General features: G+C 37.4%; 1 protein-coding gene and 1 long non-coding RNA gene across 4 annotated transcripts in view; one reads left to right on the top strand and one right to left on the bottom strand.

Annotated features, from left to right (window-relative positions):
* LOC103137613 (stromal membrane-associated protein 1-like) overlaps nt 1-24,755 on the bottom strand; it is a 79,271-nt gene that overhangs the window by 6,803 nt on the left and 47,713 nt on the right. For all 3 annotated transcript variants that reach the window (XM_007551419.2, XM_007551420.2, XM_016671209.1), the window contains exons 7-8: nt 21,503-21,563; nt 8,330-8,448 (exon numbers count right to left, since the gene is read on the bottom strand). In XM_007551419.2, the coding sequence (XP_007551481.1) occupies nt 8,330-8,448; nt 21,503-21,563 (180 nt within the window). The remainder of the gene's footprint in view (nt 1-8,329; nt 8,449-21,502; nt 21,564-24,755) is intronic.
* Nucleotides 80-10,302, top strand: LOC107836180 (uncharacterized). Its single transcript, XR_001662043.1, has 3 exons — nt 80-1,095; nt 1,288-1,379; nt 9,656-10,302. It is a non-coding gene; the product is annotated as an uncharacterized LOC107836180 (long non-coding RNA).

The raw sequence follows: 24,755 nt of genomic DNA, 5'->3' as shown, positions 1-24,755 counted from the left end.
CTTAAAACAAGCCTCTACATATTGCTGAAAAGTTCCTTTTAAGTTAGTTAGTCTTATTTCAAGTGTACGATATTTGCACGAAAAGCTGGACCAAAAATACTTAGTAAGATTTTGTGTTTTTGCAGTGAATGCAAAAGGAAAAAATTCCTCAAACTATAACGTGTAATTGTTTGTAAATGGCCTCTTAACCCTTCTCAGATTGATGTAGCAGTTGCTTCTCTGAGATTGTTGCCGTTATTTTCCCAACTTGAACTGCCAAAACAAACGATGTTAATCGATTGGGATCGGTTAATTGAGTGTCTTCTTAGTTTAATCTTCCAGAGTGTACTTTCTTCTTCAACTTTGTGTCGACTCTGCTTTTCTTACTTTGAGAGATCGTAATTTTGTCCTTATCTCAGCACATTCAGGCGGAGATTCATGAATATTTATTAGCTGAATTTAACTTTTTCTGCTTCAGCGCTGATCCCAGGTGAGTTCAGGTAATAACGGATACGCGGCGCCGTTTTGCCGCATAAAACCTGGGATATAAGTAAGAAAGCAGAGAAAAAATTGAAAAACAAAGGAGAATGAAACGGATGAGCAAAAAAGAAAAGAGGAGAGGCCTTGTCACAGCTAAGTGAGATGGATTACATTAATTAGGCTGCTGCAAATAGAGGCAGACATGAACTCAAACATGCACTGATTTATAAAAAAAAAAAAAAAAAAGTGATGCAGCTGAAAGTAGCCAAGGTGAGTTTGAGGAAACCTGAGTTATGGGACGGGGAATGGAGGAGGATTCATGAGTAACACCAGCAGAGACAGGTTGATAAACAGCTGCTCCTGCAACACACTCCCCGCTGAATAAACGCTCTGAAATCAGCGTCGCAAACATTCAAGAGTGTGTTGGCCTCCGCTGGTTAGCAGGCAGCGCTGCGCCGCTTCGTCTGGCCGTCCATGACAGGAGGGAGGAGATAAAATGTAGAGCAAAAGGACAGGGGGAGGAAAAACAGAGAGAAATGTGGAGGCAAATGATAAGTAAGAGAGAGTGATGAAGAGGAGCAAGACAAAAGGAAAGAAGAGTGAGAAGGAAGTGATAGTCCGTGCTGCATCACAGAGGTGAGTCAGGTGTTCAGAGGAAAGATGGAGCATCTATTAATAGCAGCAACACATTAGCATGAATCCTGCTTGGAGGAGCAAAGATATCCTCACCTGAACCACTTATATCAAGAGAAGAACAGGCGCGTCCGCAGAGTTAATGGATATATTTAACAGTGCCGAGTGTAATTTCTGTTTCACTTTCACACCCAGGTGAGAGACGGAGCAGAGGCTCAACGCTGCATCTCGATCTGAGTGAGACGAAACGTCATCCAGGTGAATTCAGGGTATTTCTGACAGAGCAGGTGATTCAAATTCAAAAATACTTCATTGATCCCACAGGGAAATTAAATGTTGATGTAGCTCAATAATTCAGATTCTTCAAAGAGTTAGTGTAGACAAAATGATCTCCTGTAGCAGTCTGCATTCCAACAAACCTGAAGAAGCCTCTGACTGAAGATGCTCTGTTTGGTCAAGACAGTTTCATGAAGAGGATGGTGTTGATTTTATGAAGAATCCTTCTTTGGATAATCATCTCATGAACATGAACGAGTGGTAGTTTCTTTTTCTTAAAATGTTTTTAAGTCAAAAATCAACCATATATGATGTAATTGAAGTAATGTAAAAAGTTTATTTTGTTGAAATTCAAAGAAAAAGGCAGCAGAACCATCAGATCCACAAACAGTGACTGAGTAAATTTAAAAAATGAAAAATGACTGATTGAATTACGTTCACAACTAAAAGCAAATCTTACCAATCATTGTTGGTTTGGTTTCTAGCGAAAATATTTTCATACACTTGAAATGAGACAAAAATAGCTGAAAAGTTACTAGCTTAATAGTAACTTTTCAGCAGCTTGTTTTCATTAATGTTGATGAAAAAGACAATAGTTTGACTTATAGATTATCTAAAAAGACAATATTATAAACATAAACGGATAACAACTTTTTTGTTACTAAACAAAATGTGCTTAAATATTTTATCAATCAAATCAATGCAGTTTTTATCCGTTTACTGCTAAATTACATCAATCAGTCCCTCCAGTTTCTTGAGAATTATTGTCGAAATTCACAGAAAATCAACTAATCCCTGCACATTTTAGCGCTAATAATTGGAAAGTTTATTGTTTAAGATTTTTCTCAAATACTGTCAAAAACTTTGTTACTTGTACTAAACAGCTGCATCGGCCTTAAATGATGTCTGATTATAGTCCAGGGTCTATTCAGCGAGTAATAAAAAGTCCCATTTAATATCATTAATAAGAGCAAATATTTCGAAATTAATGCCACAAACACTTTGATTTTTATTGCAAAAAATCACAAAAAGAATCATGAAATCATGGAGGGACTGAAAAGATGTTCAATAATATTTAATATTAAGAATTAATTGATATTTTAGCAGTTTGTGGACAGGTTTTATTAATACATTCAGGCACAACCAGCCCTTTAAGAGCTTTCATGACCTTGATTTGACCCAAAACGAAAATGAGTTTGGCACCCTTGAATTACACCAATCCACTGCTGGTGTGAGCACCAATTACATCCGGACTGGACCACTCCAAAGCTGCTCACAACTAAACATCTGATTGCCACATACTCCAGGAACTTTAGATCCCTTTGCAGAGAAAGAGTGGCGGAGCAATCAGGCGATTTCTTGCCAAAGCCAACCAGGTGGCCGACGATGTAAGATGCTCACTCCTCTAAGCGACACTCACAGCGCCGCTCATCATCTCCGACTCTTCCAGAGAAGCGAACAGCATCATGCACTCCATCCACATAGTGTGTGATGCCTTGCAGGGCTCCTAGCAGCAGATTGTGTAATAGAAAGCCTCTCCAACAAGGCTCCATTCTTCTCACCCTGTGTTTGTGCTGATGGCTGCAGCCGGAGAACTGAATTACAGCCTTTTCCTCACTGTCGCTATTCATAGACCTCTAAAGCCAAACACACACACATACACACACACACACCTTTCTTTCTTTCTCTCTACGTTTTCCCATCATGGTTTGAAAATACCCATACACTCCCCTCTGACAGGCCATCTGTGGCTTTAAAGCCACGCCACGTTCTGTGTAGATGTGTGCGCGCGCCGCAGATTTTGTGCTAATTTACTAAAAACAAAAGCAAAGCTTGCCTTGGAGAAGCTGAATTATGGTGTGCCAAAGAGGAACAGCATGAAACAGAGACCAAAATAAATCAAAACAAGGGGAAAAGGACCAGGGACTGAAAGAGGAAAAAAAACAAAAACAAGAGGCTGCTGATCACCACCAGTTCTCTGTTCTCTCTGCGGCTTTTACATCTATACATCATTCTTGTTGGGATTAAACATTAATGAACTTGGCTTTAGACTACGGCGAGAGCTGCCTGACAAGTTACCATTACTGACCCTTTGCACATGACGTCACGCTCTCCAGAACTCCGCCATGACAGACACCAAAGATAAAACAACCAATACGCTCCTTTAAAGTTAATCTGAAAACAGACACCTGTTTGTCTTTCTGTATCTGTTAGATGTGTTAAACTGTGACTCAGTTGTTGTTTCAATAACCTAGAAATGTGCTGTCCTTTAAAACCAATTAAGAATATGCATAGAAATGACAAAAGTGCTAAACTTTGACATGTTCAGATGCAATTTATCATAAATAAATCTTCTACTTAGGCCTGTCGTGATAAACGATAAATCAATTAATCGCACGATAAATTAAACCTATCGACCTCATTTTAATTATCGGCTTTATCGTCTCTTCCTGCCTTTTTTTCTTTCTGTTGATGACACTGAATGAAAAAAGGCTCAACTCCGGTGCTCTGCACTGACCCTCCCTTCCTCATTTCCTTAGTGTAATGTCCAGCGCACACTACACGAGTTGTCGGCCCATTTTCAAAACCTGAGACACATTAGCTGACAGAAATCCTAGATATAACGGTTCGATCGGGTTCGTCGTGCCATGTGGTGTCCAGCCACATGGGCACAAAATAATGGCTACAAGTCCAGTTAACCAGGCATTAATCAGTGCTTTACTAGAATCTACCTGTGATGCATGTGGCTAGAGTCAGCGTAAAATCCTGACTGAATGAAAATCATTATAACCTATTTATGTCACGTTAACGAAGAACAGCTGAAAAGTTACCGGGTTTATCAACTGCGGTAGCAATTTGGCGCCAACTCCTCCCCTTTTCATTTCTATATTCTTTGCACGAAATGTTGAACAAACATTAATGTTGTTTCCACATATCATCTCCGATGTCCGCTGGACTTCGGGTTGCGCCGTGTCAGCTGTTTGGGATTCCCCTCTGTAATTTAAAGCAGGAGGAGAATCAGTGCTTTCTGATTGGCTACCCGTCACATTCAGCGTTAAGCTCCCAGGAGCGGCCACGACGATCTAAATCACACTGCAGGATGATCGGTTACGAAATCACCAGCGGCAATCTTAGATCAGCCAACGATCTAAGATTGTCGTAAGGGGAAAATGGGGGCAAAAAATCGTGTAGTGTGAACTACTGCATTAGGTAGTCGGATGTGCCCGTCTTCTCTATTTAAATCTAGTGATTACTGAAGGGCAATACAGTATACAGACTTCATAATCTGCACTCTTTTGGCTGAATGCCGTATTTATTTCCACTTTGGCTTTATGTTGTTTAGTTTTTATTCAAGTACGTTTTTTGTTAATGGAGGCTGAGAATCTATTTTATTTTTGTTTTTGGTTTTATTTATTAGTTCCAGTGTTATGTGTTCTTTTGAAAATAAAGTGTATCTACCTATGGCGGGAATCACATGCATTATTACATAATTTCCATTAAATCAGTGTCAAAAGGTCTTGAAACAATATTATCGTTTATCGCAATAATTTTTTAGACAATCGCTCAGCAAAATGTGTTAATCGTGACAGGCCTTCTGCTATATCGTTCATTACTTGTTTTGTTCTCAGTTCATTTTATTACAAAAATGTCTTCAACTTGTGTTCTTTATGGGTGAAATTGCTTATAAAAGTAAAATAAAAGGTTAAAATCAATCATAAACATGAATGTTTGTTTAAATGAAAAGCTTTTTTATTTTTAAACTTGGTCGTAGCAAACATAAACGAGTGGTAGCTTTTTTCTTAAGATGTTTTACTTTTTAAGTAAAACAAGTCAAAAAAAAAAATCAACCATAAAGTGATTTTTTTTTTATTATTGTATTTTAATGTAAAAAGTTTTTGTTTGTGTGGAAATTCAAACAAAAAGGCAGCAGGTCCACCAGAGACACAAACAGTGATGGAGTAAACAAAATATAAACAACTTGGAAAGTTGTTTGCTACATATAATATAATCATTTCACAATAAAATAATGTTAAGTCATTAAAATGCCTGAATGAATGGCATTTATGACAACACAAAAATTTTCCTTCGTAATTTTGGTCAAGTTTCTTGTGAAAATATTTTTAATAAATTTGAAATAAGACAAAACTAACTTACTAGTAACTTTTCAACAAGATATAGTAGCTTGTTTTAAGTAAATAATCCCTCAATATTAGTGACAAAAAAATAAGATAAGACACTTTCCTCCTGTTATAAGTGAAACTAGTACTTTTTTATTAATATTAAGGAATGATTTACTTAAAAAAAGCTTCTATAACTTAATGAAAAGTCACTTGTAAGTTAGTTTTGTCTTATTTCAAGTGTACTAAGATATTTGCACTAGACACTAGACCAACAATAACTGGTAAGATTTGTGTTTTTGCCATGCGAGATGAGAATAAACTTTACATTAGGAGGCATTAAACACGTCAATAAGCTGAAAATAAACGTTTCCTCTAAATGTTTTGTTTGCTTCTGTTCAACATATTTGTGAGTTTGTTTGCAGAAGAGAGAGAGAGAGAAAGAGAGAGAGAGAGAGAGAGAGGAGGAGGAACGCTGGGGATAACACAAATCCGTCCACGTCTCCAAAGCTGTAATCACATTTTTTATAATTGACATGCACGCAGACGGAGAGGCGTTCCTCAACGCCTGTTAATAGCTGCTGGAATCAGAGCACTGCCAGCTACACGTTCCTTTAAATCCCCAGCTAATCAAACTGTATTGTTGTGATTAGCTGGGTGTGTGAAATGCTGCAGGGAATTATCCAGCTGCTGAATCCAACACTCAGCCCCCCTGCGTGCAGGTTTGTGTGTTCAAGGTGTAGAAACAGAACATGATTTCAAAGTCAACAAAGAATTAAGACGACAATAAATCACCGGATCAATCACTTCTTCCGTCTGAGCAGAACCTATTAGTTTGTAAAAGTCATGGGTTGCTTACCAACAAACAGGGAAAGCTAACCTTCACGCCAAGGCGGAAGCAATTACTGGCCCCCCACACTGCCAGGCAACTTTGAGGTTTAAATGTTGCAGGAAATGTCAGTAAATGGAGAAGAAGAAGAAAGAGGAGGGAATTGATCTGTTTTAATAGAAAAGATTAATCGACAGTCTGATCTCCGTTTGTCTGGCAATGTTTGATGTTGTGAAAAAGGAACAAAATGTCATTTTCTGGCTTTAGGTTATTATAGTTAAGTGTGTTCTTGTGTTAGAAATCTTTACCTGAAAGAAAAACCATTCATATGTTGGGTTTACAGCAAAAATACAAAATGTTACCAAGGAAGTTTGTAGTGAAAATACACTAGAAAAAGGACAAAATTAACTTATAAGCAGCTTTTCAACAAGATATGAGAGTTTGTTTTAAGTAATTAATTCCTTAATATTGATTTTAAATAAAGTAATAATCCCACTGGCAGATTATTTCTGGACAATAATTTGATCATGCCAGCTATTTTTTAGTTACCCTTTACTTATTGTGCTTCCTTCAATTTTTATTTGCTATTGTGAGAACGTATTATTTGCATATTCAAAATACATAAATAAAAAATATATAAAAATTAAGTTATAACAAGATATTTTCCCATGTCATAAGTGAAATAATCTAATCAAATTGTCTAAATTTAAACAAATTCAGAACAATTTAGACCTTTTTTGTTCTCAATAGCTAGCAGTCGTATTAAAAAATGTCCAAAACAACCCAAATCATTTTGTCGTACTTATATTGTTGCATAATTTATCCATTCAAAATTTTTGGACAGACGAATTTGACAAAAAAAAAAAAAAAAAAAAATTGACAAAAAATGTAAAATGTACTTTTTTTTAGTTTGTCCATTTTTTAAAAATGTACAAGTTGTTTTCTTTTAATTGTGTGAATGAGGTTAAAACAGAAGTAAGCACTGAATCCTGATTGCCATGTACCGTTACTTTTATGATTGTTTTGTTTCCTTCGGATGTTACAGAGCCCCCTAGTGGTTCAATGCTTCAACATTCCTTAATCCAATTATACATTTACTTCTGTCTTTCTGCTACAATATAAGGTTTTGTAAGCTGAAGTTTTATATCTTTTTCTTTTGGATAACTCTAGTATTTCCAAGTTATCTTCAAAAGGTAATATTGCCATCTAATGGGTTTTTCGTTGATAAAAGGCTGTTTTCTCATTTTCACCAAAAAATATCACACAAACAAAATTGAAGAACTGGTTCAATCACCAAATAGCTAACACAGGAATTTTAAATTTACATTTTTTGTTATCAAAGTGACTGTAAACAAAATAAACCCTGGTGTATTAACGCAGAAACAAAAAGAAGGAGGCTGACCTCATGACCTACTAGATAAATGATAAATAAATCGTGTTTCTTTTGGTTTATCTCTGCACGCTTCCTTGAAGGACGTAGGTCAAATTAATTCAAAGAAAAGGATTTTATGACAGTTCGCTTTGATGTCGATCCTCAGAGAGTATGTGTCGCCACGTAGCAGAAACATGGCCGCTTTGTGAATTCACTCCTCTTTGTGTGTGTGCATGTGTGTGTGTGTGTGTGGACTCCCTCCGTGGCAGTCTGTCTGAGGTGATAAGCAACTGATGAAAGTCACCGTGTGTGTGTGTGTGTGTGTGTGTGTGTGTGTGTGTGTGTGTGTGTGTGTGTCTTTGTTTGTAATACCTTGTGGGGACCATTTGCCTGAGACATACGACGTTATGGGGACTCACTGTTCACTGGGAACGAAGCCTGGTCCCCACAAGTGGAAACGCTGTTTTTGGGTTAGGGGTTAGATTTAGGACTAAGGTGTAAAGTGAGTATTGGTTAGGGTTAGCGTTAGGCATGTAATGCTTACGGTTAGAGTAAGGTTCAGGCTGTAGAAATAAATGAAAGTCAATGGAAAGTCCCCACAAAGATAGCTATGCAAACATCTCTGTGTGTGTGTTTGACTACCTGATCATGCTTTGTGTTGTTGGGGGAAAGCGGGTTGGACACCATCGGTCCAAACAGATCCAGCTCATTCCCGCCAGGACCCGTTTGATCAGAACCTTTCCCTTCTCCCTCTGGAGCATCTAGAAGACAGGAAAACAGAATTTAAATCTGAGTTTCAGCTTTAAAATAAACAAAAAACCCTCAGAAGGTGGGATCCAAACACCTGGACAAGCTGGAGAGAGAACTGATAAAAAATAATTTTCACTGAATCCCAACTGATTTAGTTTTAGACTTTGTGGAGAAGTAACTTCCCTCTTATTTTTGGATTTGTTGTAACTCTAAAGAAAATGCAGCTGTGGAAGCTAAAATGCTACTTGGCACCCTGGTGTTTGCAAAGCAGCCAATCCAGGAGTGGCTTTTGTTTTCTTCTGTGCCGATTGGCTGAACCCATAATAGCAGAAATAATGAAGACTGTGAACGTTAGCTTCTGCCGTAGTGCTAAAACGGTTTCCTCTGTACGCATTAATCAATCAGATGGTTACAAAGTCTGGGTTTTTTCATATGAAGGACATTTCCAAGATTAAGGACTAAAGTCTCAGCAACATCTAGAGTAACTCATCCATGAGTTTATCTTTAGTCGCATTGATTACTGCAACAGTGTCTTCACAGGTCTGCCTAAAAAAATCAATCATATCCAGAACGCTGCAGCTGGACTTCTGACTAAAACCAGGAAGATACAACGCATCATACCAGTTTTAAAGTCCCTACACTGAGAGAATAGACTTCAAAATATCGTTAGTTTATAAATCACTGAATGGCTCAGCACTACAACACATTAAAGATCTGCTGTTGTCATAGCAACCTTCCAAACCTCTCAGGTCTTCTGGTCCTGGTTCTGCTCTGCATCCACATAATCAGAACCAAACATGGAGAAGCAGCATTCAGCTTCTATGCACCACAAATCTGGAACAAACATTCAGAAAACTGCAAAACAACTGAAACACCGAGTTTCCTTAAATCAAGTCTAAACTCTCCTGTTTAGAGGCTCATTGAGCCAGTATTGGTTCATAAAAAGAAAATGTTAATATTATATGATTAAGAGGTCATGACGGACCCTAATTTAAGCATAAAAACCAAAAAGTGACTCTAAATCAATCACAAAGCATTAAAATAAATCAGAACACAACTTGCTAGACTTGAGTTCTGTATTTTTTAGCTATGACCTGATGCTGTGCTCAGTCTGCTAGGACTCTGGTGGGATGAGCTCACGTCACTCATGGAGGGAAAGGAGAAATGCCTCCACAGGTTTTCTTAAAATCTGAAATCTGTCCGGTTCTTTTCCTCAAGGTGTTAGCCTCTGCTCAAACTGGGTCTGGATCCTCTCTGCCTTGCAGCTCATTGGTTGCTTCAATAATGTGGTCACCTGGGGGACACCTTTCAGGTAAGAAAACAGAAAACAGAAAATAGAGAGAGATGGCAATGTTGTTTCAGGCAGACCTTTTCGTACGTGGGAGTTTTTCATGAAGCTGATTGCTTGCAGGAACTTCCTGAAGGGCAGGAGTTGTCTTTGCCCTGGGGGTTGCAGGAGCAAGCCTTTGCCTCAAGCAGAGAAGTGGGGGAAAGGTTGGTGGAGGTCTAAGAAACATCCTGTTTTTACCACGCATGGTTATTTTTACCCTTTGAATGCACAACATCTATTTTCTACATGTTCATTTTTTTTAAATAACAATGGTCAGAAACATAAAAATAAACCAAAGCACACCGTTTCCACAGACCTGTCGCTATAAATCAGTTAATTACATGATAAATCAAAACAACCTCCATAATTTTCCAGTTGAATGATTTAACATTTTTTCTCTTTTTACCAAAAACTGGATGATAAAACTCTTCAGTTTAGTGTTTTGGTTTTTAACCAACCATTTTTTGAAGCACAATTTAAGAGTTGGGTAGTAACTAGTTACATTTACTTAGGTAAATCTTTTGAAAAAATGCACTTTTTCTCCCACATATTTATATTTTCTGTTATGCAGACATACAAAAAAAGACAAAATAGACAGAAATTAAGAAACATACATTGCAATTTTATTTATTTTGGATATTTTAAATGTCTTCCAGTTCTAGTGTTAAATGTTCATCATAATTCAAAGTGTATTGATCTAAATTTTAAATTATGAAAATGTGTTATCGTGACAGTAGAGTTTCTCATGAAAATATATAAAAATGTATTTTATAGAAAATAAAACTATTCTGAAAGCAAAAAGGGTTAAAAGTTCTCATTAAGCTTTAGAAAATTACTTTTTGGCTTTAATGTGTTTTCTACCATTAGCTTTTGTTGTGTGGGTGTTACGTACAATCACATTTGGTAATAAATGGACATGGTGAGTTTTAAATCTTAACTTTTGAGTTAAATAAAATATGCAAAAACATGTTGGTTTCCACAAAAATGTAGATTTTTGTACCTTTGTTGATAATTTGGTAAAAAAAAATAGACAGCAAGAAGTTAAAAGCTTTGTTCATAAAGTCTATACTGAAGAGTTCATATGAAAATGAGTGGATTTTTGAAAAGATAATAGCTCCGCTGCACATCTTCAGCTTAAATAGACGTTTCAATATGCAGACTAAAAAAGGAGCGCTGTACTGATAATTTCACTTTTTCATTAATTCATCCATTATCTGATGTTAGACGAAGGGGATTTAAGTTCTTAATGTCTCTCACTGGAAATGGAAAGTCTTTTGAATCTCTAAGGCTTATTTTATAAAACCCAAGTCATAAATGTCTGAAGAAAAAGTCTTTATTATTTAATCTTGACCACTTAAAGTCACATATAGTGGACGCATATTCAAACACTTTCATAAAGCACTTCTTGAACTTAACCCATGTTTTGCATTGTATTTGGATTTTTATTTTTCAAATACAAAAAGATACATACAGAGATGTTCGGTGGCCATTTGTGGCTCCTGAACTGATTTTGTGTGGCAATTTATCAGGGATAAAAAATAGTCATGCCGGCTCAGGTGGTTCTTGCAGATGGAATTTATTATTGTTTTTAATTAATAAAAATAGTTACTTACAATGAAAAATGTTTGCCACTACACAAAATATTAATAAATAAAAACACTTTTTGTTTTGCATTCTCGTTAAATTTATAATTTGACATCCTGTGGGTTTTACTCAAAAGCAGACTCTGTTCTGTTTTAAATTAACTTATTAAATTTAGCTAAACACAGAAAGAAAGAATAAAATCTCTATTTCTATTTTTTTCCAACCAAGCCCAAAAGAATTAGCAACTAGATGCCTTTTGAAAAGCAAATATGTAAAGCTTTTTTTATATATATAGATTTTTGTAAGCTTTATATTTGCCTTTCCTAGAAAATAAACCAAACAATTGGTATTTGTGGTGCTAGTAAATATCTAAGATCTGAAAGTACCTTAACCCCCTTCTAAAAATGCTTATAGCTACCTGTTTTAATAGTTCAAGCACCACATATGCTTTGATTTGCATAGTGAAAACCATATTTGCACTTCCTCTACTAGCTCTTTGGGGAACAGCCAATCAGCAGCAAGAAAAATGAAAGACGCTTCTGGATTGACTGGTTTGAAAATGGCAGCCAATGACATGTCAAGTCCCAGATATTTCAGCTTTCCAAGATGCCTTTCCCATCAAATGTTTTAGATATACTTTCAGCAGATTTGTAATTTAATTTTTTCTTTTTTTAACTACATATTTTTGGGCTTCACGTACTTTTAACTTGGCGATTTGTTTGAACACCCCTGCTGCACTGTGTTGTGGATGAGATGGATTGTTGATTAAATTTGCTAACAATCTGCCATATCGTACTGACTCAGTTGTCCTCAGGAGTGCAGTGGTTTTCCCAACTCTATAAATGTTTAAGTTTGTTGATGCTTCTGGCACCTTCCAGCCTCCAAGACAAGCATCAGTTTCCTTGCACACAGGATCTATAAAGATCACTGAAGACATTTAGCTGGAGGAAACTGTCATATAAAGAAGTGGGTCAGGATGATAAGGGCTAAACTATTTGTGTTAATAAATATGTTTTTAAAAAGTTGATAAAGATCTTAAAGAGATATAGTTTTATGTGTCCTGAGACCAACATTTATGGAGCCCAATTGGGGATATGGAAAAATATTTTTCTTTTGCGTTCCCTCACAATAAATTAGCAAACACTCCCTGGTCTACTTTGTATCCAGTCACAAAAATGTCAATTTAAAATTTTAAATATATACACATTTAAAGAGCCTCAATGAAAACATGTTTATATATTCTTAATTTTATTTATTCAATGCATGTTTATATCAGTTTGTGTAAGGTTGAGATGGAACTGCACATGAAAAATCAGTTCATGCGGCATAATTGAATACTGAAAGTTTTTCTGCTATAAGGTTTTCTTAAGGTTTTTCCATGTATCAATATCTAGTTTGTGAGATATCTGAAGTAGGGCTGAAACGATTCCTCGAATGATTCGAGTACCTCGATTACTAAAATATTCGTTTCCAACAGCCCTAATCTGAAGTTCAAACTCATATTCTTTAGGACAAAAATGCACCACAAACCTACATGTGAAGAATCCAAGAGCAACAAACCAGGCCAAACATGGGCTTTCCATCTCTTTCCACCCCTTCTAAGATATAAACAGAAACTTTCCATAAGAAGGAAAGAAAGGAAAAAATACATCCAACCTATTTGGATTATTTCTGAGTAATTTTCACAAAAGTCATTTGACAGTTTTGATAGTCTCTCTTTTGTGCTGGTAGTCTGAATGGTTACTAAAAGGCCGTTGAGATGAAACTAACGTTGCAGTTTCATCTCAACGTTACACAAACTGACATAAACGTGCAGTAAATAAATGAAAATTAAAAACATAAACATGTTTTCACTGAGGCTCTTTAAATGTGTTTATACTTAAAAAAATTTAATTGTATACAAAATAGACTGGGGAGTATTTGCTTATTGCGAGGGAACGCAAAAGAAAAAAAAATTTCCCCATGTCCACTAGGGGGCTCTGTACTTTTACGAGGTAGCACAAAAGAAGAAAAAAAATCCTCCACGTCCCCTAAGGGGCGCTGTAAAAATTAAACCAGCTATTTAAATTCACTCTTTTTCTACCAACACAAGCTACAACTAGAGCATGAAATGTAGTTATCAGATTCTGCCATGAAGGAAATCTGGAGTCAGGAAAGGAGGTAAATCTCATCTGGTCACCAAAGCTTCTGTTTATGTTGGTTTATTAAAACTAAGAATCCTTTCTGCATCATTTCACTGCATGATGACTTGGTTATGAAATGTGGTAAAAGTTAATGATTAGTGAAGTCTATTGCACTAAAAGAGCAAAAACACATGAAAAAAATAGAAAGCTGAAGCAAGCTCTGAAAAATATGCTTTGTTTAAAAGAAGGTTCTCTGGAGTCTATGTGGGGGGATACCAGTGTGTTCTTCCTTTCCTGCCGACTGGTATTAAGAAGTCGAGACTGTGCCCAGGACACATTAATCACCCCGAGCTTCCAACAGAAGGCTGTGCTGCTGACAAAAAGTTGGCTGGGTGAGCAGATTTATGCTGAAGAAAGACAAATTATTATCCTTCTACTTGCATCCCCAGCAGCAGCAGAAATTCTCCAGGCTGGGTTTTGCTTTTGCAGCTTTCAACAGTTCAGTGAGGGTGAGTCTGAACCGACTGTAGCATTAGATTCCTGTTGGGTACAAGTGTTTCTCTCAATTATTGTTGCCTTCTTTTCTAAAGCTGCTGTCAAACTGTTGCTTATTACGCCATGATTGCTGGTGTGTCGGAGTGCTGGTATGGGTCGACCATAAATCTATCTTTACGTGAGGAAATTAGGTGCACTTAGAGGTGCATTAGGTCCCGTCACATCTTTACAGATAGACTACATTGCCAAAAGTATTCGCTCATCTGCCTTGACTCACATATGTGGCATCCCATCCCTGATCCATGGCCTGATCCATGGGGTTCGATATGAAGTTGGTCCACCCTTTGCAGCTACAACAGCTTCAACTCTTCTGGGAATACTGTCCACCGGGATTAGTATTTATGGTGATTTTTGACCATTCTTCCAGAAGCGCTTTTTTGAAGACATATACTTGGATGAGAAGGCCTGGCTCTCTGTCTTCGCTCTAATTCATCCCTAAGGTGTTCCATCGGGTTTAGATCAGGACTCAGTTCATCTCCACTAGACTCTGCCATCCGTGTCTTTATGGACCTTGCTTTGTGCTCTGGTGCACAGTCATGTTGGAAGAGGAAGGGGCCAGATCCAAACTGTTCCCACAAAGTTGGGAGCATGGAATTGTCCAAAATGTCTTGGTATGCTGAAGCATTCAGAGTTCATTTAGCCGAGCTTCTGAAAAACAACCCCACACCATAATCTCTCCTCCACCAAACTTTACACTTGGCACATTGCAGTCAGACAATAACATTCTTCTGGCAACTGCCAAACTCAGACTTGTCCATCAGATTTCCATCAGGAAGAAGTGATTCGTCACTTTGGCGTGTTGTACCCCACTGCATCCGGCACTTTGCGTTGCACTTGGTGATGTTTAGCTTGGATGCAGGTGCTCCATGAAGCTCTCTGCGGTCTGTTCTTGAGCTAATCTGAAGACCACATGAAGCTTGGAGGTCTGTAGTGATTGGCTCTGCAGAAAGTTGGCAACCTCATTGCTCTATGCACTTTAGCATCCATTGACCCCGCTCCGTCAGTTTGCGTGGCGGAATTGCTGTCGTCCTCAAACGCTTCCATTTTCTTATAATAGAGCTGACAGTTGACTGAGCTCCAGAGATTGGCCCATTCTTTCACAAATGTTGGTGAAAACAGTCTGCATGCCTAGCTGTTTCCTTCTACACACCGGTGGCCATGGAAGTGATTGGAAAACCTGATTCCAACAATTTGGATGGGTGAGAAAATGCTTTTGGTAATATAGAGCAAATATAGGGGGATGAAAGTTATATGGTGCGTTCATACCAAGTGAGTTTGGAGCATCTGGTTTACATTCAAAGTCTATTAGGAGGCGTGTCGAGGGCCGTTTTGAGCTTCTAGCGTGGCACGATTTGAACCGTTTGGAGAATTTTGAGCATTTGATGCATCGAGTGCGTCCAACACGTCAGACACTTCACACAGACATTTGGTGTGAACGCACCAAAATGCAAACGTGTCAAATTTGAAGCGTCAGATGGGTTTAGTGTGAACGCACCAAAAGAATTCACACTGCAAATACACCGAATCTTACCAAGTAAATTTGGTCCAGTTTCAAGAGAAAATCTCTTAATATGCTTGAAATAAGACAAAATAACTTAAAAGTAACTTTGTAACAAGATACAAACTTCTTTTGTATCTTGTTACAGGTGCTTGTTTTAAGCAAATAAACTACTAGCTTAGTTGGCAGATCAATTGACTTAGCATGGGAAAGTGAAATAACACCTTGTTCAATCTATGCAACAAAAGATTTGTGGAAGTTTTAAAATAGAAAAAGGGATTTAATTCAGTAAGTTGGGATGCTTGTACTGCAGACTTATTGGCATGTTCGAAACATTTATGGCAGTCTAGCTTTGGCAACTTGTGTGGGAAGGTAAAGTGTTATTCGCTGAAAGCAGGGTCTTCCTACACCACTGAGATGTAAGGCAGAAACACAATGGAGGAGCTGTTATAGACTCTGGAGACTGTTGTGTTTAAAAGGTCAGCAGTTTCCATCAGTTCTCACTGAAATATCCTGAAACATGTTAATTCTTCTTTACAGTAATCCCAGAACTCCTGACCTTTACAAAGAGAATATTAGGGGTCGCACTGCTGCTGACTGTATTAAAAGCAAAGAGTGATAATAAAGTCTTTGATTGTATGAAAAAGGAATAGTTTAACATAAATTCATCCATAGTAATTCAATCTAAACATCTTATATTTAATGGTTTCATCAGGATGAAACTGGAGGAGAACTGGAGCAAGAATGCTCCTTGGGGTAAATTTGGGCCCTGTTTTTACTCTCATGGCAGCACTGCTGCACCAACTGAAACACAAAGCAACCTGATCTGAGAGAGCGCAGGGTTTACTGAAAACAGAGGAGTAGCATTACCTGAGAGATGGAGCAACAGAGGGATTGATGAAGGAGATGCTGAAGGCACACTGCCGTGTATTTGACTTATTGATTATGTGTGAAATCTCATCCACCCAGTGTGGCTGGAAGAGGTGTAGTGTTGGTTATTTATAGCAGTCTCTCTCCTCCATGCTGCGGTTGGGAATTTTTGATCAATGCCGTGTCCATGGGGCTCTGGCTGCTCTGCCAGCACCTCATCCGCTCAGCTCGCTCCGGCACAGTGCAGCTCCGTAAAGGAGAACAACTGCATATTAGAAATTCATGAAGAAGAAACCTTGAAGCCACCCGGCCTGTCATGTCTGCGCCGCTGCCGTTTAGATTTAGGTCAACAAGCGCAGAGAACAATGCTACAGTGGTTAACCGGCGAACCCACACTCTGTCGTCAAAATGTCACAGGTTTGAATCTAGTTCGCGACATCCGTTTAATTTTGCGCCACAGCCATTCTGATGTCATGTTCATCAAAAAAACTCAAATACCACAGAGACGATGGGTAGGCACAGCGGGCATTTAATTTAATATAAATACGTATGACTTTCAAATAAAATACCCAGAACCACTGTAGAAATTGCATGTAGAAAATGCTGAGTAATTATCTATAAATGTTAGCTCATATGTTGCAGAAATCTCAGGATCTAATGTTTAAAATCTCTATAGTTTATTTTTTTAAATGCAAAACCAAACCAAGAGTTCATACTATTACTGTTACTGTTAGTAAAATGGATTAAAACTACTTCTACACCTTTTCCCCCCACAAAAAAGTTACTGAAGTAAAGTAAAACCACTACTACCCACCTCTGCAGACAGATAACAACAAAACTATCTTATTAGCTAGCTAACATTTTCTGAATCCAACAGCATTACTCCACTTACTCGGTTTGTTTAGAAAAAACTGCACAAAGATTTTTGCCTTTCATTGGTTTTGTGCCATGATTCTAACACCGACATGTAGCTCTGCACAACAAGGTGTCTGTCACTAACCCACCGGCGCTAGCATCTTGACACATATGTTGCGTTGAAAAATGGCTTGGAAAATTTATTCTGGTTCGTCCGTAAAGCTACTCTTACATTAAGTATCAACTATAGAACAGCAGCCTGTGCCACAGTTCGCTCTGAACCAACCACCAGGCAGCAGCTCCAGCAGGAGAAAGGCTTGCCAGGCATCGCGCCGGTTAATTTAAGCACGCTTACTGATCCCTCAAAAAAACGATAAAAACCCAGACACCATCATAACTCCATGAAATATCCCCATATTGACTGAACTTGAAAATTGGACGTTTTCCTGCTAACACTTAGCTTTCGTCAACAACTAATAGGCGGAAGTGAGAGCGTTGTGCAACGCAAATAATCACCCGACCAGAACACGGTGCGCTAAATATAAAAAAAAAACTTCCAGGCATATATTTTTCTTCAAGGAATTTTAATAATCGAGGTACTTGAATCATTCAAGGAATTGTTACAGCCCTACTTTTAACATTTAACACGAAAACATGGTGGGCAGCCCTACCACTGGACTTCACAGGTTTTCTGGTGGAAACCCTGAATACCATTAAAATCCCAGCATGCAAGTGATAGAAAACCTTCTGTTCACACTGCAAACTGACGAGTGAAAATGGTCAAACAGTCCCTAACAGCTGGTGCGTCACCATGAAGAAGTGTGTTTTAATTAACTCCTAGAGGACAAATCATTTTCATAACAGACAATAAGATTAATTTATCTCTTACTGCAGGAGCATAATCACGCTAATGCCTTTATACAGTGGGGGGGAGGAACTCTCACGTCAACAGATAAAATTATTACACATCCACTGTTAATACTTTGCACTCATGTTTAGTCGTCTCCTTGAGCATCTCACAAGGTTGGAGAATAAAGAAAGAGCGATCTTTGACCGTTCTTTGGACACAAATGCAAGTCAAATATATATTGTCCTTGTAAATCAGATACAGTAGTCATGAACTGAGTTTTGTGGCCTTGTAAAATAAAATGGTTGATACATGTAGATAAGAATGTGTGTATAAAAGAATCCAATTAATATATATTTTGTGATTCTAAATCTGAATGCATAGTTGTAATTAAATGTTGACACTTTGAAAATGAAAATCTCTGAGAATGTAATTTCTGTATCTATAGATAGTTTGAGTCTACAAAAGAGATTCATACTTGTTAAAAATAATATAGCCATGACAGTTTGTTATGAGACAAATAATCTGTGAAAAGATCGATCTCCTCCTCCCTGAGGAGAAACCACACCCCCATCTCTCTGCTGGAGAGCAAAAAGCTGCTGGCTAACGATGAGTAGCATTAGCTTTAGCTGTTAAGCTGTCAATGTAATGTTCTAAATCTTAAATATACGCCTGACGTATAAAAGAAAAAGGAAAGCAATGCTCTACTACTAATCATCAACACAACAACAAATGGATATTGTCAGTAAAACGTTTTAAGAACAAAAATAGTGAGGGAGAGTTCAGTTATGCTAGCTTGACTTTGATAACCTTAACATGTAGATGTGCTGTGGAAATCATTCTTTCAGTTCAATTACAAAACAAAAAAGGTGACCTACACACCAACTCTGACACATCATCAGTAGAGCAGGTGTTTAAATTAGCTAATCAAAAACTGCAGTGTTAGCTTAGCTAATAGCAATGGTAGCTAATCAACCTCCAGTGTTAGTTTAGCTAATAGTGCAGTGGTAGCTAATGTACCTTAGTGATCACTTATATTACTAATCTAAAAATAAGCATCAAGACTAAAAACATAAAACTGTAACAAGCTGAATGTTTTTAGGTGTTGAATCCTGATATGTTAGCGACGTTGTCAGTTGCTATGGAAACGAGTCTACGTGTGGCGTAGCTGACACAGAAAGTGAAAAAGAGTGGTTTTGAGTTACTCTAACATTTTTTCTGAGTTATTTCCCTTTCCTGTGGCGCATTAGACTAAATTAATAATTCCTACATCTCCAGGTTTCACTTAGCTAACGGAGTTGCTCCACCGCAGCAGCGCGGCTGTGGATGGCGTGTAAAAGAATCGTCTTTTTGCCCTCCATTGTTGTGCGGATGTGCGAAATTTCCGGGTGTATACAATAACATGCAAGGGGTCCATAGCGATCTCAAGAAATGCACCTCTCCCGGAAAAAAAAACAATCAGGGCCTGGAGGCGGGGCTTAGTGCTGTTATTCGCAGCTATGCTAACTAGCCTGAACATTCAGAACAAGCTCTGCTATCAGGAAGCAGCAGAGAGCAAAGGAGGCAGGGAGAAGGTGATGAGTGGCACCACATGATACTGTGATTGACAAGTCTAAGTCCCGCCTCCTGGATCTGATTGGTTGTTTTAGGTAGCACTGGGACTATCTGTCTCATACCATAATGTCATGATATAGTGACACTTTAAACAAATTATGTAAAACATATTTTTTTTAATAAAAGTTAAAATACTGCAGCTTTAAGGTAGATTTTTTCCATCTAGTGAGAAAATGAGATGAAGATAAGGTGAAGGGGTTGAAGTCGACCCGACTCTGTTACCCTAAAGACAAAGGCGGAAGTCACATGCATGGATCGGGTGACTTGGTACTGACGACTGAAGGTAAGCTGCAGAATTTGAATCTAAATAAAAACCCAGCAATCATGTCTAATCAGAAGAATAAGAGAATATTTAAATTTGACAACAGGATCACTTTCCACTGCACCAAGTCCGTCCGCTATTTTTGTTCTGAAGAGGAAAGACTTATGATTTTATCTGGACTGCCAGCTTGTTTTCATTGAGTTCACTCTGAATTTATGAGGAAACTCACAGGTGGCTCATCTTTTAGGGGTTCAGACAAAAATGTCTTTTGAAAGAGAATCTGAATTACAACCTAGAGGCTCTGATCAAGTTAAAAACATACAGCATGACTCAAGTAGCGCTTCAGTCATGTTTATTTAATGGGAAATGAAAGTAGTGTCCATTACTGTCGCACTAGTGATTTTATAAAAAATAGTTATATTTCTCAGTATGGATTTGTTTCCCTACCGAATAAAGGGACTGAAATTTATTTTTTTTCTGTGAAATTATACTTAGATTTGTTCATTTTCAGGTTCTTTATATAACCTCACCAAGGGCACTGATGAATGTTAAGGGCACTTCTCTCTTGAGCTTCAGCAACCCTTTAAATTTTCTCCTGGTCAACCACATCTTTTTGCAATTTAACAGACCACAACGTTCTTTCAAAGAACCATTTTACGAATGCAAAATGTGTTTTGGTCTGTGCAAAATACAGAAAACTAAAACATTTAACAAATCTAGACTCGGTGCTCTGCAGGAATTCATGTAAAAGGAAATAATTTGCAACCAGTGAGGAGGAGGATCAGCAAATTTCAGTCTTCCTGCGCCATCAGGAGAGGTCCAATTATGTACAATATGTGAAAATACCCGTGTGTGAACAACATCACGCCACGCCTGGGTGTGCAGGGATCACAGGAAATGCACTGAAATGCTTGTCAAGTTGGCTTGTAGCCGTTTGAAGATGCAACAGGAGAGTGTTTATTTGCTTTCCATGATGCGGCTGAGAGCTGCTCAATTAATGTTCTGACAGGAGTACAACACTCCTGATCGTTCCTTACTCGGTTATTTGTCATCCTCTTCTGTGTCTTTGCTTCCCATGAACCGTTTCACAGCTAAAAGGTTTAATTGGCTCCATTTCTTGAAAACAATCCTGCAGCTTTTGACTTGCTAACAGAGCTCCTCAAATAAACAACTAAAAGGTTTCATCACTTTGCTGGAATGTTTCAAAACTTTAATTTTGCCACTTATTTAGCTGGTTTAAATCTACATAAAAGTTATTGTAGCACAGAAAAAAACAAAAAACCGGTGGGCTTTTATTGATTCGTTTGCAATTTATTATGAAAAATGTCTTGTCTTGATAGGAATTTTGATTTATAATCACTATAAATTTCAGTTAATGTTAAAGAAAATACTATTGATGCTATGAATAAAATTTCCCTTTGGGATCAATAATTTGAATTGGAAAGCTGTGCCATGCAGTTATCTAAAAAAAGGAAATATATCTTATCCTGCTCGTCTCTACTTTAAAGGTAAAATGTTACGTCTTACCGATGCCCAACAGATCCACGGCCGGTTCGGTGCTTTTCTTGGGGCTGGATCTGCACTCTGACTGCAAACACACACAAAAAAATCAGCAAAAAACACAAATAAATACCATTTATTTTCACAAATAAACTTTCATTGGATGATATTAGGAACCTGATGATATTTATGTCACACTATGGTGACCTTTCAAGTTAACTATATTTTAAATACACCACCAGATTATCCCAAAAAATACGTTTACAGCAATGGCAAACAAAATGTATTCATGTTCAATAAATTAAAATATTCGTCTTCACGAGTCTAGTTTGTAAGAATTAAAGTATATTTTGAAAATAAAAACTTTTAAGCAGGTATTAAACATACTTTTCATTAACTCCATATTTCCATTATTAAAAATAGTAATTTTTTTATTGGTCTGATCCTAATTTTAAATGTCATGTTTTCATGCGCTGCTAAGCCTGGTAGTTGTTTGCAAAGGCAGTCATTCAATCCAGCGACCCGTCATGTTTTTGAGCTAAAAAATATTTAATGTTGACAGGAAATTTGAAAATATCACTTGATAACTATGTGTTATTGGTAAATTGGAAGATTAATATCTGAACACCAACTACAAAGTCTTAAAAATGCCAACACTAAAAAAAAAAATTCAGTAAATAAGCAATGCTAAGCCTGGTGGGGGCATAAGTAAGGCCTGGTGGCCCGCCAGGCTTATGATACACTGGGAGAAACCCTGTGGAAATAAAGTTTCCAAAGGGTTTGCAGTTTTCAAGCAGTTTTGTGATCAAAACTGCTTTGAATACCAAAAACGAGTTTTTTACACACTTTACACTGAATGTTACTTTTATCTCCTGTTTAAATGCCCAACATAAAAATAAACACCACACTGAACACCAGTGGGAGCCTAACTGGAAGACAAACTGCAAAAGAGAGTTAACTTAGAACAACAAAAAAACGAAAAAGACGGTGAAGAATGGAGAGAAACAGCAGAGTTTAGAGGGGTTAACACGTGGTCCACGAGGGATCTACAACGTTGGTAACAAACCCAATTTCCCTCCGAACAAAAAGATCAATGGACCACATTAGCTTCAATGTCGTTTCCATCCAAGGCAATGAAAACAATTACCGTGACCATGCCTAATCAAGGATGCTGGGGCTGCGGGTTGATGTGTGTTGGTGCTGCAGCAAAGCTTCAACAACAGCAGCACAAACTGCAGCAGGAAGGTCATTTGTGTTTAGCAGTAAATTTATGTTTTGTGCTGCGGTCACAGAAACGGATAAAGCAATGCAGAAAATATTACATTTGCAGAAAGAAAAGGAGGAAGAGCTTCAGCTGAGGAAGGGGATTTGTAAGAATAGACTTTAATTTAAAGTTCATGTAGACTGAAAAGTTTCAAGGTTACTTTGTATAATTATTCATTGAATAGGAAAGCTTCAGCCGTCTTTCTTGAATTGTAAAATATGCGATTGCTGGAAGTGAGTCCTCAGCCTTGACCAATGACTAACGTGAGAACTGTGCATAAACTGAATAGGATTTATATCCAGAAATATCCTGTAAGAAAAGCTGAATAAATCTGGTAACACTGCAGGCTGGGGAGAAAAACCCAGACTCCTTTACGGCTGTCAATTTAATTTACAGTTTACATAAATTGACATCAGGCTGTCTTTCAGTGCTACAACCTACACAGACGCTATGAGAGGGCGAAAATTCATTAGAGAAAATCCTGAATGACATTTTGATGAAAAGCTCAAACCGTCCACTGTTGTTCAAAAAAGATGCTGACAGATGTAAGGCAATATTTAAAATCAGAGGAAAACTAACATCCTTCTGGTGTCTATAATATTTAAGAGAGGACGTAGCATTTATTAGTTTTTACTTATGATAACTTCCTACCTTTGGCAGGTTGATGGAATGAAGCGCAAACATTTGTAAATGATTAAAAAATAGATTTTAGAAAAACAAAAGATTTGTTGAATGAGTGCAGAATATGAAAAATAAAAAAATAATAAAATTGGAAATAAAATGGAAAGTTAAATGGTTGGAAAACGGAAAATGATTACTACTTTATATCATTCTGTATTTTTAAATACACTGGGAAAGTTCCCTTTTCTTTTGTAGATGTGATATTTGCCACAATAATCACTTTGACACCATTTATTTCGATATATTTTTATTGTTGATTTTGGCAGGATCAGTCCTCCATACATTTCCTCTCTGGACTGCATCTGCGTATTTTCAAGAGCTTTAAATATTAGATTTCTTTCTGAATCTGCCTCATGTTTCCTTTTCACCACAACTGAATGAGAAACATTAGCTACTACACATGGCTAATATTTTGTAGCATTAGCATTAGCATAGGGTACAGTAACGCAAATTTTACAGACTGAGCTCCAGCGCCGTTTATTCTTGTTTCGTTTTCTTTTGGACTTTTTTGGCAGCAGGATCCCCTTCATCCAATATAAAGTTTTAATGAGCAGCTCGTGTTTTTATTAGCTTACAGTAAAAAGCGTTAAATCTGAAAATGGTTGGATTTGCTAGCAAGAGATAATGGCGCAGCTTTAAAGAGAAAAGAAGAGATCGCGTCAAGTCTTCAGCAGTTCTGCATTTTCACAGCTCAAATGTAAATGTTCACTTTATTACACAATTCCTACATTGTAAGAACTAGATTTGTGGAAATTGATTATCATAATATAATGGATTTAGTGGATTTCAGGTGTTCTCTCTTTCCCAGCTTCAGTTTACTCAACCTGTTGCTTCGCTGTGCAGAATTCATAAAAGCTTAATGTCAAGCCTCTGCCAGCTTGTTCTCTGTGCTGTTTTGCTGATGAGATGTCAGCCAGTTTTGTTCACCTGATAAATTTTGCATGCAAAAGCTAAATGCCAAATTCACAACCTTCTTTTAAATCTCATCTAGCCCTTTTCATAAAAGCATCACTTCTTGCCTTTGTGTTCATCAGATGAGGTATCTGCCAGGTGGATATTGGTTTTTTGGATTCAGTTTATATCCTTGATTATTTTTGTAACATTGGTTTCTCATTATTAATGTTAAATGACAGCAAAACAACTACAAAAATAACCATTTAAAACTCTGTGAAAGGCTACTCTACCAAATTACATACATGCTATAAGAATGACACTGTTGCAATTAAGGTTGAGGCAGCTGAGAAAAATCTGCAATAAATTCCCTATTATGTCATAATTATGTTAATTATATTATTAGCACAAAAATGTGCAGAGATTTATTGATTATGTGTGAAT

This window comes from Poecilia formosa, unplaced genomic scaffold (assembly GCF_000485575.1).
Source record: "Poecilia formosa unplaced genomic scaffold, Poecilia_formosa-5.1.2 Scaffold42, whole genome shotgun sequence".
NCBI lineage: Eukaryota > Metazoa > Chordata > Actinopteri > Cyprinodontiformes > Poeciliidae > Poecilia > Poecilia formosa.
The sequence above is the reverse complement of the archived record's forward strand: the minus strand, read 5'-3'. Positions and strand labels throughout refer to the sequence as shown.